Source organism: Dermochelys coriacea, chromosome 15 (assembly GCF_009764565.3).
Source record: "Dermochelys coriacea isolate rDerCor1 chromosome 15, rDerCor1.pri.v4, whole genome shotgun sequence".
Taxonomy (NCBI): domain Eukaryota; kingdom Metazoa; phylum Chordata; order Testudines; family Dermochelyidae; genus Dermochelys; species Dermochelys coriacea.
This window is the reverse complement of record NC_050082.1, coordinates 26070827-26086186: the sequence shown is the minus strand read 5'-3', so window position 1 is coordinate 26086186 and position 15360 is coordinate 26070827. Positions and strand designations below refer to the sequence as shown.

The window sequence follows — 15360 nt, the reverse complement described above, 5'->3', positions numbered from 1 at the left end:
CATGTATTAGCAGATAGAACTAATAAGTGACTTTGGACCTTTTAATTAAAGATTCTTTCTTTTTTAATTTAAGGCAGAATATTGCAGAGCAAGGGTGATGAGAGTCAAAGAAAAGCCAAGTGTTCCTTTTTAGTTAGGCCCATACTGATAAAAAGCCTCACAGGCCTCCAAACCCAGATACTATAGAAACAGCAAAATCTTTAAAATGAAACATATTAGGCACTCAGAGATAAATCTACAGTCTCACTTTGACAAGCTGCAGCAAAGCACGGCTCATCCAAGGCAAGTGTGGATGGGAAAACTCGATCCAAAAGGTGGAGAAGAGAATTCAAACCTTTTCAAGATTGGAGGTCTAGACCCTCATGGGTGGGGAGGGGTCAGGATCAACGTGCAGCTGTCTCAAGAAGTGGGGACTCTTGACAGCTTTTAAGTGAACGATAATAGGATTTATTTCCGATTGGATATTCAGGAATGGATTTCTAAAATTCACTCTGACCATCCCATGATGAGGCTTCACAAGCATTATCTGAAGATCAGTTCCTTCTACTGCTGTTCATTGACTAAACTGGTCAAAGTTTATTGTCATCAATGAACACAAAATACAAGTTCAGCTCATATCTGCTAATACAGAACAAGCCTGAGGAGCATATCAAGCAAGGAATACAGGTAATACTAGATTAACTTTAATAGGCCCAAGTTACAAGATCAAAATGGCTTGTCTAGACCACTAGACCTTGCTGGACAGCAGTCGGCAAGTTTGCTTTGGAGCTCTAGTTTTGGCATAGCATCAGGTTATTAATTAATTATTTATATTACTGTAGTACTTAGGAACCCCAATATATTATATGGGGGTCAGTACAAACACAGCACAAAAGACTGTCCACGTGAACTAGTCAAATGGACTTTTCTGATAGAATTCAATGTCACGACACAGTAACTGTTACACTGCAACAGAATGCTACTGGTTCATCCAGGGTGGAATCCTACACTGGCCAGTACTTGAGAGGAAGGTTTGAACCCCCCATAATTCACCTAGCTGTATAATATTTATACATAGCAAAGTGCCAACAAAGATTTCTCAGATCCCAGCTGATGTTCAGCTCACACCCTGAAGCATCAACAGCCCTGCTCCTTCTGATCCTAGTTAGCGTAACTGCAATTCTATTTTCATAAGTGTAAAATTTTATTAATCTTACTAGACTATCAAACTTTTCCATAACCTGTGGGCAGTGAGTCTACGCAGATCGTGTTTAGAAATATTTCCTATGCTGAATCAGGCTGTAAGTTCCAGGAGAGCGAAGAGAACACAACAGCTAGTAGTGGCAGAAGCGTATAAAATAGACCGAGTTGCCATTGAAGAGCTCTGCCACCAGTTGCTTATGTTTGGTCACTTCAGGGTCTCATTTAAACCAGCTTCTCAAATTATCCCATTTCCCTTTATGCACCCACTAGCTAGCTTTGTGCTGCACTCGTTCCCTTGTTAACATGAGGGACCTCATACCTGATACATGCTTCTTGGCAAGAAGTGAATGTCTTGAGTATTAATCAAAGAGAGAGGCTTGGTTCTGGATGCAAGACATTTAACCCAGCACTAAAATGCAGCAAAATGTCTGAGGTGGCATCTGGAGAGGAAGTGAAAAATACCGCATCCAGCTCAAAGTAGAGGACTCCTCCTCAATGGCAGAGTTAACACCTCGTGTCTTACAAAAAAATGCCATAGGATCTCAAGTAACAAGTTATGAGGACCGTGGCTCTGTGTTACGTCTGAAAGTCTAATTTGCAGAATGTATCTGCTGCTATTTTACTGCAAATCACTGCAACAAATAATAGATTGTAAGAATTTAAGTTTTGAGGCTCTTAAATGTCCTATAATGCTAGCTTTTCTCTTAAAGGGAGCAATTAGCCAATTACCAACTGATACAATGTTCATTGCATGGGGTACAGTTTAAATCCTCTGAGAAAGATTCAGTCTATGCAAATCTTCACAAAATCCCTATAATTTCTAATTGACTAAGGCATATACTTAGCCTTCATGTTAATGGCAGTCACACACCAGTGTTGGGAAGCAAACACCTGCCATAAGCAGGTTCATGTCCTGGCACAAAATAATGCATGCCTACAGATCTTTATCAAAATAAAAATAAAAACGTCTGCTCTCAGAGTAACCTTCCCAGAAGGGAAGCTGATATCAGAAAGTGTTGGTACTGGTGGAGCAAAACTTTCAAATATTTGCCTTATATTTGGCTCTGGTTTTGGAGCTAAGGTCAAATTCTATTTTAAAGGTTAACAAAATTCTCAAACTTTGTCCATCTGATCTAAAAGTCTGACACTCTAATCACGTCCTTATTGGAGCAAGCTGGGAGTGCCCAAATGAGCCTGGGTTTCTAAGGCCGGGGGAGATGTCTCTACTTCTTGAAAATTTTCCTAAAGTTTTCCAAAATGAAGGCGTTTCATAGGCGTATGTGCTGAAAATGTTCTTCACCTGGCTTTCTCTTCAGGAGCAGCTATCCCAACCACAACACTGCTCTAATAAAAGAATACAGGTAACCACTTTAGCACTCGAGGCTATGGTTATATAATTAAAACACCCTTAAACAGATTATTACCAACAAGACGACACTCAAAGGTTGAGTTGTCCTGGAGAAAGTTCATTTTTTTGCCTGTGCTGCATACATCTAGGGAAATGCCCTTTTGCTAGTGCACAATCGAGAAGTTGAGGAACAAGCTTATTAAGTCAACTAGAGCCAAATCCTGGCCCTACTCAAGTCAAATGAGAATTTTCCCCATTGATTTCACTGGGTCAGGATTTAGTCTAGGATTCATCCCCTCCAATTTAAATTTTAATGGGACATCTACCTCTTTCCTTGGAAAGCTATTCCATTGTCTCATTGCTCACCCTTTAGACCTTTTCCTGATATTCATCTTTAAGTTTCCTCTAATTTCATCCCCCCATTTTTGCTTGCCCACACCCTACCTTGGAACATCTTAAACCCTTCTTCTCCAGAACCATCTGCACAGCTGTAACATACAAAACATTAAGAGTTCCTACCTTTGCCAGACGTTCTTTCTTGTCCCACCAGTCATCAAAGGCTCTGAATGCTACCACCTCAACCATTTTCCGGTTCAAATCCCTTTTCATAATTGCTTTTAATTCCTTCACAATCACCAAGAGGACACCATCCACAGTAGCCTTGTGTGGATCCTCCTTCTTCGGCACATAGCCCGGTGGTGGGACCGAGGGGTCAAACTTGGGCAGCGGCGGCCATTGCTGCCCTCGGCCAATAGCTGCCCCCATTGAGAAGGGACGGTAGGGAGGGAGATTCACAAACTGCATCCGGCTTCCCATAAAAGGTGGGTACTGGTATGTGTTCTGCCCCTGCATCATGCGGCTCAGCATCTGAGTTTGCATCTGAAAGGACATTGGCATGCCGCCCCACTGGTTGCCCAGGACATTTATCATATCCACTTGCATGACGGGAAACATGCCAGGATGGAATGGAGGAAGTGGAGGCAAGATATGAGGCGGTGGGACCCCAGGTGGCGCAGGAAGCGGGGGTGGTGGGACAGTGACAGCTGGATGAGTTGGTGGAGGTGGTGGTGGTAGAGGTGGCGGCATTGGAAAGCCTGGTTGGGGCGGGGGTGGGGGTGGAAGTGGAGGGAACCCTGGTGGGGGCATGGGTATCGACTGAGTCATCACAGCAGAGTTGCTAACAGAGGAGTTCACCACAATGGTTTTGGCACATTCTGCACTGGTGATTGGTGCAGAATTCATTTCATCGTCAGATATTTCCATGTCCTCCCCTGAAGAATGCTGACCCTGGAAGAAAGGGGAAGAAAAACACATTCCTTTAACATAAGTTACCTTTACACTGGTTGCTTGGAACAAGAGCCACGTTACTGACATTTTAATCATAACTGGATAAAGGAAAGTGATGTACTGGAAGGTGTGTCCCACTGAGCACATGGAGTTTCATTTAAGCCATTCTGTTTCATGTCAGACTACATACAGAACCTCCAGGAAGTGATGAGGTAGAAGCTTTCTAATAGTGAAACAGCACTAGCCAGCTGAATAGCAAAAATTGGCTTCTATGCAACATAGTAAATGCTGCCCCCATATTTTGTTAAGCACCTACAATCCCACTTCGGTGTGCAACACAATCTCTTCCTGACACATAGTACTGATAGAGAATACAATTTAAAAAAGAGTAACTAATTTACCTTACACTATCCAGCAAGTCAGTGTTTCCATTTTTTAAAATCATAATCCCCAGACCTTAGCAGCTAAATATTTTTGTAAGTAATAGTCAGAAATGTGAGTTTCATATTAATGTTTGCAACTGATACAATTATACCTTATGACAAAGTGTTTCAGACTGAGAAAGGAGCTCCATATTTACTTTTCCAATTATCTTTGATCCTCACAGATTGAATCCAAAATTCTCAGAGGTAGAGGACTGGGGAGGGGCACTGACCCAGAGCATGTCTACACTTGGAGCTAGGGATGTGGATTCCCAGCTTGAGTAGACATACTGAACTAGTTCTCAAGCTAGTGCACTAAAAATAGTAGCGTAGCCACAGTAGAAAAGGCAGCAGCGAGCGTGGGCATTGGGTAGCTCCAAGGGCAAACCTGCTCAGGCCTCATCGGTACCTGCCACTGCCTGTCCTACTTTGGCTACACTATTATTTTTAGCATATTAGCTCAATGAGAGCTAGCGCAAGTATGTCTACTTGAGAAGAGAATCACACCCCTATCTCCAAGTGTAGACAGAGCCCAAGTTTCTGAACAGACAGACACTCTACAAAACCATATGCAATATGGATATAGATATTTTATATAAAATGCAAAACCTTTGTTCCACCTCCACCCCCACCAAAAAAAAACCCATTCAAAGTCAACAGTGCTATTATGTAAATAGATTAACATACCCCAGAGCACCTGGCTGCTCAGAGATTCATAGAGTACCAAGAATTGCCTTTGTAAACTGAATACAGCATAACAGCAATTGATCAGCTAGATCCATTCTAGATATAGTTGCACTTAGCAAACACGATCTCAGCTGCCTATTATACTGGAAAGCCATTTTAGGCTTGGAGTCACACAGGAAGCAGATGTATGCTGTCCCATCCCCGGGAGGATAAAAAAAAAAAAAAAACATTAAAAATTCCAGCAGAAAAATATAGGGGATGGAAGAGGCACCCAACACTCAGAGGCAATTTTTCTGGAATACTTGATCAGGGCAAAGCTGCTTATTAACTGGATCTCAGTTAGGGCCAGAGAGACAGCACCTTGTCCTTGGCCCCATGCGGGGAAAAAAGAAAAAAGACTTCAGTCTCCATTTTTCCAGCTAGCAGCACTGAATAGTGGGAGCCCAACTGGTCGCCTATTTCCCCTCTGCATCCACTGCCTGAGCACCACTAGACCCACTGCCATTTTATTTCTTGCAAGCAGTTCCTTCTTCCCAACCGCAGTCCATAAAAAGGTAAAACAAACAGCTTGCACATTGCCACAAGCTAGCCTAAATACAGAAACCACCCCACAAATCCAAAGACACGGAATCTGCTGAAACACAGTAGTTGTGGCTGTATTTTTGCCACAACAGTCAAGGGATTCGTGAGTTCTGTGATTTTTGTGGGGTTGTTTTTTTAAAAAAACAACTGGGATATTTGCACATGGGTGGATGAGCATGTTGGCAAAACAGCTGAATCGACTGCACTCTGACTACACGGAACTCACCAACAAACACTATAAAAACATAAATCATTAGACTGGTTTTAATCAAAAAGGATACTTTTGGTACAGCAGCTACCACCAGAGAGCAGGCTAAGCACAAGACTCATAACAGCATGCTCGTAAGCCTTCAGATCACGGTGCACTTCTTTTGTCAGGGCCTTCCCTTAGTTCATTAACTGCAAAATCATCACACCAGCAAATGCCAACTCCCAGACCTGAAGCTCTGCGTAGCTCGAAAGCTTGTCTCTCTCACCAACAGAAGTTTGTCCAATAAAAGGGATTGCCTCACCCACCTCGTCTCTCTAGGCTAGACCCAATCACTCATAAGTAAGTGGTTTACAAAAATGGCAAGAAAACCGGCCCCTTTTCCTGAAAAATCACCACCATACAGGTACTAATGCCTAAGTGCTATGGTGGGTGCCTTGGAAATAGAGCAAATAATTGATATTTCATTGGCTCACATGTAACAGCTGAACAAAAAGTAAATTTGGGTTCGAACAAAACATTTAATTCAACCAGAAACTTGGGGGAGAGAGGGGGGTTAAGGGGCGGAAGAGGGTATTTTTTTCTTTTTAGAACAGGTTTTTGGGTGTTTTTCACCATTTTATTTATTTAACAGACCCAGCTAAATTTTGAAATGAAACATTGATTTTCATTTAAACTTTTCAAAGCCCCTCCCCCATTTTTCATTTGGCTGCAATTGTTTGTCAACCCAAATTTACAAATAGATTTGTTTGATGGGAAAATGCATTTTTCGGCAAACAACCTATTATCCAAAAGAAATTCACCCAGTTCTACTTTGAAATGCAGGTAATAATGGTTTGTCTCTGCCCAGTATTAGTAGGGTTGGATGTATTTCTGGAGATTTCAGCACATGACATAATCTTTAATTAAAGATTAATCTTTAATTCTGGGAGACTCCAGGCCAATCCTGGAAGGCTGGCAATCCTAACAGTTAGCAGAGTTCTACAGCGTGACGGTGACATGGGAATAATTCTGAAAGTGCTCAGCGTCCTGCGTTAGTAACTCTGTACATTCATACAGGCACTCTGTGACAGATGCATTTTATAAATCCTAAAATGACTGGCTAAAATTGAAAAATAAAGTGTGTCTGGGATCCGAAACCATTACCCAATGCACTGGACTTTCAATATAATTATGATTTCTGCCCACTTCATCCTGAACACCTCGTGACTTGCCATCTAAAATTTCCAGTTGTGTTTAATACACTTCGCAATCTTTCCCACTGGTCTACTCTGGAAGCTCAGGGAGCAGCAAATTATGTCTCAGGGACCAGGAATGCTATGAATGAGAAGAAACTCTGCAGTTTCAGCTAACAATGCTTCAGCGAAACGGGGCAGAGAGGGGAATGAATAGACAGGTTGTGTCAGGTGTAAGGAAGGTTACTTGAAACTAGACCCATTTTTCAACAAGCGAAGCATGAAAGGTGTTGTTAAAAAGCACCCAGATCCAACACAGGAGGTGCTCAATGTAAAATATCCATTACTGGTTATGAAACCCAAGGGAATCTGGTGTGTTCAGGTTGCTGAGTAAAGCAAGAAGTGACTTTATATTCTGCTGGTTGAGCAGTGCTGAGATCTGTAGGTAAAGTCACTCTCTCTCTTTATGGTGGAGGAACAGTACAAGGCAGAGAGACAGAATATGAAGATCCATGACAAGCGTTGTGGCCCAGATCTATCTAAATTTTCTGTGCGCCCTAGGCAGACTGTCTCCCAGTCCTCCCCTTCTTCCACAAGAGAGGCAGCCTAAACCCGCCACAGCACCTGGACAGCTTGTACTTCACTGGCTCCTGCTTCTCCACCTCCGATATACTGCTCCAACATTACGTGACATGAATCCCAATGATCCTGCCCAAGTCAGCACGTTCTTTCTGGAGCACCCCCCATTGGAATACCCCCACCAGAAGGTTGCCTATTTACATAATAACTCGTAAGACCTGCTCACTGGAACAACCCCCACCCAGAATTCTCCAACATTCCAAACACTCCTTAGAGGGTCGTTCTAGGCAGCTGTCTCAGTGCTGGGCAATCCTGCATAGAGGTTGAGGTGGGAAGATTTCCTCTTCAAGGAATGGTCTAGCAGAATTGTGTTCAAAATTATAGGTAACAAAAGCCAGCAGGCCTAACCTGACTTATTTTAAAACTTTAATAAAGTGCTTTGGCTACAAATGAGCTTTTCTTTATTCTTTTATTTTGCTTACTTGCACTGAAATGGGAACTGCAAATACACATGGACTAAAGTCCAGTGTAAGATTGGAAGGCTGCTGTAAATTATTCTGAGAGATAAGGTGGATGGGTGGGTCTGGCTAGATCTGAAGAAGAGCTCTGCATAAGTTCAAAAGCTTGTCTCTCACATCAACAGAAGTTGGTCCAATAAAAGATATTACCTCACCCATCTTGTCTCTCTAATATTTTGGGATCAACATGGCTACAAAAATACTGCCTACAACAATGTAAATGCTTCTGACATATATGGGGTTGTGTATGGAAAGTCACAATATTTGGCCATTCTTCCTAAATCATCAGGGTTTGCACTTCACCAGCATCTGAAAAGCAAACAGGATAGAGGTCCAATTTTCATCCCAAGGCAGATGGAAAAGAGAGAAGAAAGGGGAAAGGTAACAGTAGGGGGAGACAGAGCAGAAAAGAAGAGAAAAAAGAATACACAAGATTAGGTGAGAGGCGAAAGCTAAAGCTTGGACTTCAGCTTGGCATCCCCCACCCAGGTCAGTGGGGCTCGGGTGGGTTCAGGCTTCCATCCCCCTCTCCTAGGGTTGTGTAGTAATTTTTATGGTCAGAAGGAGGTTGTGGTGCAATGAAGTTTGAGAACCCCTGCCCTAGACCATCTGCCCATCCCTCATTTCCTTCATGAAAAAAAAGTGAGCAGGCTTTGTTCACTTGGGGACTCCATTTCCACAAAACTGGGTTAAATCACAGTCCTTGATATTACACCAAAACGAATGAGTTCTGGATTTCAAAAGAACAGTTTATCAAATGAGTTCAAAGAAAGCCAATCCTGCCAAAAGAAAGGGCATTTTAAACTGTATTAATCTGTGTTGCACTTCTGAGTCATCAGTGCTGCCACCTTCACTTTGCACTAATGTGTTTAAGAACTGGCAAAACAGGTATTTAATTGTATGCAAGCCAAATTTTTCAAAGGTGTTCTAGAATGCACATATGTTTGGATAGACTGGCATAACTGTTTTAAATGGCCTCATTTATTGTCAATCCAAAATGCCGAGTGCCACACTTCATACTGGTACAGCGAGTTGTCAACACACAGATTTCTAGAGCAAAGAAAACAGAACACCACATCCTGAGATCCCATGGTCGATCTGGCTGGATAGCAATGGAATGTGGAGCCCCCCACATCTAGAGTACCAGTCCTAATCCAGGTCAGTAATGACCAAAATTAGTCACCATTTGGTGACCTAAATCTTAATCCAATCCAGTCTCAGTTGAAAAAGGTTCCACATTACAAAATTCATCAGCACAATTGGTATTCTTTTCAGTAGTTTCAAGCACAGAGGTGAAGCCAGGGAGATTGATCTCTCCTCTGAGCTGTAGGAGTGATCTCATGAACAGAGACAAGGTCTGCGTTTGGAAGACTGCACTATAACTGTCCATGTTGTATCTGTCCTGTCCCAGGATAATTTTATAAGCATTAATTTCACTTTAAAATAAATAAGTCTCATCACATCTGTGTGTCTAGATTTCAGCTAGATGTTATCAGAACTTGACAATTGCCTGCCACTTTTACTCAAACCTTCTGTTTATCCTCAAGTCACACATTTGTGTTAGGCAGCCTGCATCACCAATGCAAAAGACTACTCTAATATAGCCCTACAGTAAATAGCACTGGGTCAGCAATCCCAGTTGAACCATCAAGCATGAATATAATGAAATGCAGGTTAAACAGCAGTCAGTGTGATACAGGAGGAGATTGTTAATATTAATGAACAAAGCATTGCTTGCAAAATGTGGAAACTCCGTAGCCTGTTCCAGCTAATACTCAAAACAAAAAGAGGAGGGAACAAATTTACTTTCCCTTTCTCCCTCCAGCAAAACTTGTCCTCAGAAAGGAAAATGTAGCATTAAGTTTTACTTTTCTGGTGATACCTCAGGAAAAGGGAGAAAAAACAGACTCTTTACAATTTTAAAAAGAGTGCTCACAGTCAGCACCTAGGTGCATATACAATATAAACAAACAACAATTTAAATTATACTATATTTACCAACTTGAATGCTTGTTGTGAGATATTTAAGCCCCAAATCTGCCCTCCTATACACCGGCTAACGAACAGGAACTGTGGAGGCAGAATTTGGCCCTTAAAGCTCTGACTAAAAATCTGAGTAGTCCACATTTAAATACCAAAATCTTAGCAATTTTAAATGTTGAGAGGAAGCCTGGCAAGAGAGCTAGAAAAGAAGCCAGTCCCGCTTCTCAAAAGAAAACATTACTTTATCATAACCTCACTGAATGACAAAATATTGAGCACTTAAATGACTTCACTGAGTTTTGGATCAGGGCCATTCAAAGTGTTCAAAGAGGTTCACGAAAAAGGAGCAGGTATCGTTAATCGCTTTTTAAAAAAAGCCAACGCTCCACTGCCTGTGAAACTGAGGCACAGGGAAGTTAACTGACTTAACAAAGGCACACTGCAAGGCAGTGTCAGAGTCAAGAATAGAACCCAGGTCCCTCCAACTTCCTAGCCACTAGACTATTGCTGCTGTTTATTGCAGGGTACATGTAGGGCTCCCCCCTACCATAAGCATGACAGTGTGGTGACATTCTATAAAGAAAACAGTCCAAGGTCCATCTCCTTGAGCAATTCCCGGAGTTGCTTCTTCTGGAAATCTGAAAGAGAACTGAACATTTTAAACCTGTCACTAGATTTCTTACTATGGTGTCCAGAACAAAAAAACCTCCAAGACTGAGAATGCAGCCTAGTCACATGCAACAGTTCCTCAAAGACACAATATTGCACTGAGGAACATTTTTCTTTTCTTTAAACACAAATGGATTCAAACCCAGCATAGAGATCCTGCTGCAGACTCAGGTGGCATAGTGCAACACGTCATTATTTTGCTGTCCAGAGTTAAATGCAAGGGCTGAAGTGCTGGTTTTTAGGGATTTTTTGTTTTGGTTTTAAATTACACACACACTTTCAGGGAACAAATGCAAAGCATATAGAAAACAACACTGCACCCAATGATACATTTTGCCTTTCAGAAGTGGAATGATCAAGCAGTAGGACATGAGAGAGCAGATGCTATTAGTAATTACCTTTTGCCCAGTGGTGTCAGGCATGAGGCCGAAACACTCAAGAGCATATTTATGATAAACTCGTCCTACATTTTTAATTGAGATTATAAAACAGAATCTTTCTTTCAATGATGGATATATTGTAAAACAGTGGTTTTCAACCAGTAGTCCACAGACTCCTGGGGTCCGCAGACTATATCTAAGGGGTCCGCGAAAGGTTGTTACTACTTTAGAACAGTGGCTTTCAACCTGAGGTCCAGTGGCCTTCCCCTGGCGGTCCTCTGACTATGTCTAAGATTTCCAAAGGGGTTTGCACCTCCATTATAAATTTTTTAGGAGTCTGAAAATGAAAAAAGGTCGAAAACCACTGTATTAGAGGCTATCTGGGACCAAACATGTAAATAGAAGCTACGATTGTTGGTTTACTGTCTCTTCTCAGACCTTTCACATCAGTTAGCCTTGATCTTCATTTTACTGTAGACAGCAAACAGCAGCATGCATACATCTGCAGCTATACAAAAAAATTATATTATTTCTATCAGACTCCTTATCCTCTACTAAACTTCTCCTTCCAATAGATCCTTTTGCCTCATTTGCTCACAACATCCATTCTTCCATGACAAAACTTACTCACAGAACAGCCTCCTGAATCAACATTTGCCACCCCCCAAAAAAGAATGTTTTGCAAAGCCAATGTGCAATATCAGAATAAAACTCCACCACACACCATTTGTAGTGATTGTCTGTATGGGCTCACTGTGGGTTCAGATTGTCAGCTCTCTGGAGCAAGGACTACTGGAAAGTGCCATGTATATCCACATGCAAATTATAAGATTACATCATCATGTAATGTAATTAAATGACTGTGAATACTCTTTAAAACAGAAGTGTTTAATTAGAGAATGGACGACTGTAAATAGCCAAATTTACTTGCACACTTTTGACACAGCACCTTTCAAATCAAATAATTCGGCAAACGTTCTGAAAGGAAATTCTGAAAGAAGAGAAAGCGACCCGGACAGACAGAGAAAGTAGATTAATGCATATACTGGTACTGTGCTACAAAAGGTAGGATTTCAATGCACTAGAGTTTGTGTTTGTTCATTGTTTAACTGCTCAGTAAAAAACTTTGGTGCTTTTTTTTTTATTTTACTAACAAATAATAATAGATATAAGCAATGGCAACACCTCACTCAGTGTATGCTGTGTCTTGGCTTGTTTTTGATTGTGTTGTTAAACTGGCAGCAATTTGGAGCAAGGACACATTATTTGTTTGGCACAGATCACCCGCCATTCAGAATAGCGTACATCTACACTGCTCTACAAATAGAGAGACAAAAGCAATTGTAAAATGAAAGTACTCATCAAAAACAAAGAGCATCTTATTGGAAAATATCAAACATCACCACCCTAATTTATACTGCTTTGTTAAATGCTCAGAGGAAGCCTTAAGATGATACCACAAAACACAAAGGAATAGAGGGAGCAATTCCCCAGAAAACCACGGCTCACTCCTAGGACTACCTGGTGTGTAAAGAAATGCCACTATGGTGCATGTTTGTGTCTCACAATGTGCCAGGCTCAGGTGTTGGTTCCTAATTAGATTGTGCTTCATGCAGGGAGAAACCACAGAAGGGCAATTGAGAATATCTGAGGAAGTCAACTACCTCAGCTCACCTGAGCATTTTAATAAGCAGCAGAACAGCTCTCTCATAGCAGGGAAATGCCTACGGCTAGTACTGGCGAAGGGGAAGGAAGATCCCCTTAACAGTCACGTTCAGCTTCTTTTTACACTTGGAACACCAGTAAATCAGCTCCTGTTTTAACGTCTGCGTAGGATCTGAAATCCGGGCCGCTGGTCCTCTCCACAGAAGGAGACCCAGGAAATTATGATGAAAGAACCTACGATGGTCACCGTACTGTAGACAGAAGCACCAGAGGCAGAATCACGATTCTGGTATTGAACTGCTGGTGGTACGCGTAGATAAGCTTCCTGTGGGTCCACAGAGGAACACTGGGATGACCATGCGTGCTCTGTGTGAACCTTTTGGGCAAAAGTGACCTTGGTCTAACTATTGCAAACCCCAAATGGGACAAACCCCTGCTTGTTCTCTTGGGGACAATAAATACCAGAGAATCTCTTGTCAGCAAGAAATGGAAAAACAGCGTAAATTGCTTGTATTCACTTATGGCTAATACCTTGACCTTTTGTTCAGGAACTGAGGCAGCTCGTGGGGGACAACGTTGTTCTGAGCAAAGGGGATAGATGTAGGCCAGAGGCAGGAAAATTTTTTGGCATGAGGGCCACATTGGGTTTCTGAAATTGTATGGAGGGCTAGTTAGGAGAGGCTGTGCCTCCCCAAACAGCCAGGCGTAGCCCAGCCCCTGCCCCCATCCGACATCCCCTGCTTCTCGCCCCGATGCCCCCCCGGGACTCCTGCCCCATCCAACCCCCCGTCCCTTGACCTGCCCTGGACACCCCGCCCCTGACTGCCCTCCGCCGCCCCATCCAACCCCTCCTCTCATTCCTGACTGCTCCCCCCCAGGACCCCTGCCCCCATTCAATCCCCCTGTTCCCTGCCCTCTGACCACCCTGACCCCTATCAACACCCCCACCCCCGATGACCACCCCAAACTCCCCTGCCCTCTATCCAACCCCTCCTGCTCCCTGCTCCCTTTTCGCGCTGCCTGGAGCACCGGTGGCTGGTGGTGTTACAGCCGTGCCGCCCACAGCACCAGGACAGGCAGCCGCACCACCCGGCTGGAGCCAGCCACGCACCGCGCAGCACAGAGCACCAGGTCAGGCCATGGCTCTGCAGCTGCACTGTGGCCCAGAGCATCGCGCTGGCGGAGCAGTGAGCTGAGGCTGCGGGGGAGGGGGAACAGCAGGGGAGGGGCGGGGGGCTAGCCTTCTGGGCCAGGAGCTCAGGGGCCGGGCAAGAGGATCCCGTGGGCAGGAAGTGGCCCACGGGCTGTAGTTTGCCCACCTTTGATGTAGGCAGTAACCTTGGGATGCTGCAGAGAGCTCAGTGGTCTGAGGTGGTTCCCACAGAGCACTTCTGAAAACCCCATCCTTGGGCTTTTCGTGACTAGCCACAGCATCTGATCCCAGTTTTCCAAAAAGACCTTAAGAGTGCAATGGAAGAGGTTCCTAAAGAGACAGCTCCCAGGCTGAGGCAGAGCTATACGTTACACATGGAAGAAAACTCCTGTCAGTTTGCTCCAATGAGAAGCTTGGAAAGCTTAGCTGAGTTGGTGGAAAGGGCAATACTTTGTAGTGTGTGGGGGCGAGAGGGTTTCACCCCATGTGTTGTTACTGACTGCATTAACTGCCAGGTGAGGGTATGATTTAGTCAAATCTTTCCCTCCTTCACAACCAGGGGATTTCCACCTAAGTAACAGCTACACTGTAGGCTTAATTTTAAGTGATTTAGTGATATTACTGTCAAGAAAGATAAATTCTCTAAAAGGGAGAATTTAGAGGAGCCAGACTCTTCCTCTGGGATGTCCTCAGACATAGCTGTCTGCAGGGACAACCCCACAGGAAAAGAAAAGAGAGCTTCCCTGAAGCTCTTTCCTAGGGATTACCTGTTTATTGTGAGATTTGTCAAGAAAGTTTAAGCCAGCCTTATCAGGAAAAGTAGGAGATGCAGGGGGTGTGTCCTGCCCTTGGGCAGCTATTTAACAATGCAGCCAGTCTCCGCAGATACACTGTTCTGGTTTCCCTATTTAGGGTGGGGGAAGGAAAGGGATATTTTAAGGAGCCATTTGCACTCTTCACTTCAAAGGCTTTAGTCAACAGGGAAGCTAAATCATGCATAAGTGATGGTGGAGTGGCAAAAGAATAATCCCTACTGACGAAAGAGTCAGGGAATATTCTCTACTTCTCCCAAAGACTTCTATGCAGATCAGCCAGACCTGCTGGGGTGGAAGATCCAGGTAAATCTCTTGCCCATCATCACCTGATTCAACAGTTCAGAGTCTCTGGAAACAAATAAGGCAAATCCAGCTGATAGAGGGCCTAAAGAGCCTTTCTGCAAAAAGAACATTTAATTGGCTTTAAAGTGCCAATTAAATAAAATCAGGATTTTATTCTGATGTTTCGCAGTCTGGAAAGAGCAGGGATTTGAGGGTGCATCTTCCTCTCTAAAGAGGAAGAGAAGGACAAGGAATTTGGGGCTGATGGGAAGAGATCGAAAATTCTCAGTACCAAAACTATTATAGATACGAGTGGTGTTACTGCCACTCAGCATTCCACAGTGGCACCTTAGGGTCAAAGTTACAGAAAAGAACTAACTATATTAGATCAGAATCCATCTGCAAGCAAAAAGGACACAATACCC

The 15360-nt window shown here is 43.2% G+C and overlaps 1 protein-coding gene across 1 annotated transcript in view; it reads right to left on the bottom strand.

Annotated features, from left to right (window-relative positions):
- The window catches only part of SETD1B (SET domain containing 1B, histone lysine methyltransferase), a 70231-nt gene that overhangs the window by 28796 nt on the left and 26075 nt on the right, over window positions 1-15360 (bottom strand). Inside the window, exon 7 of the mRNA XM_038372734.2 lies at window positions 3050-3817. Coding sequence (XP_038228662.1) covers window positions 3050-3817 — 768 coding nt within the window. The remainder of the gene's footprint in view (window positions 1-3049; window positions 3818-15360) is intronic.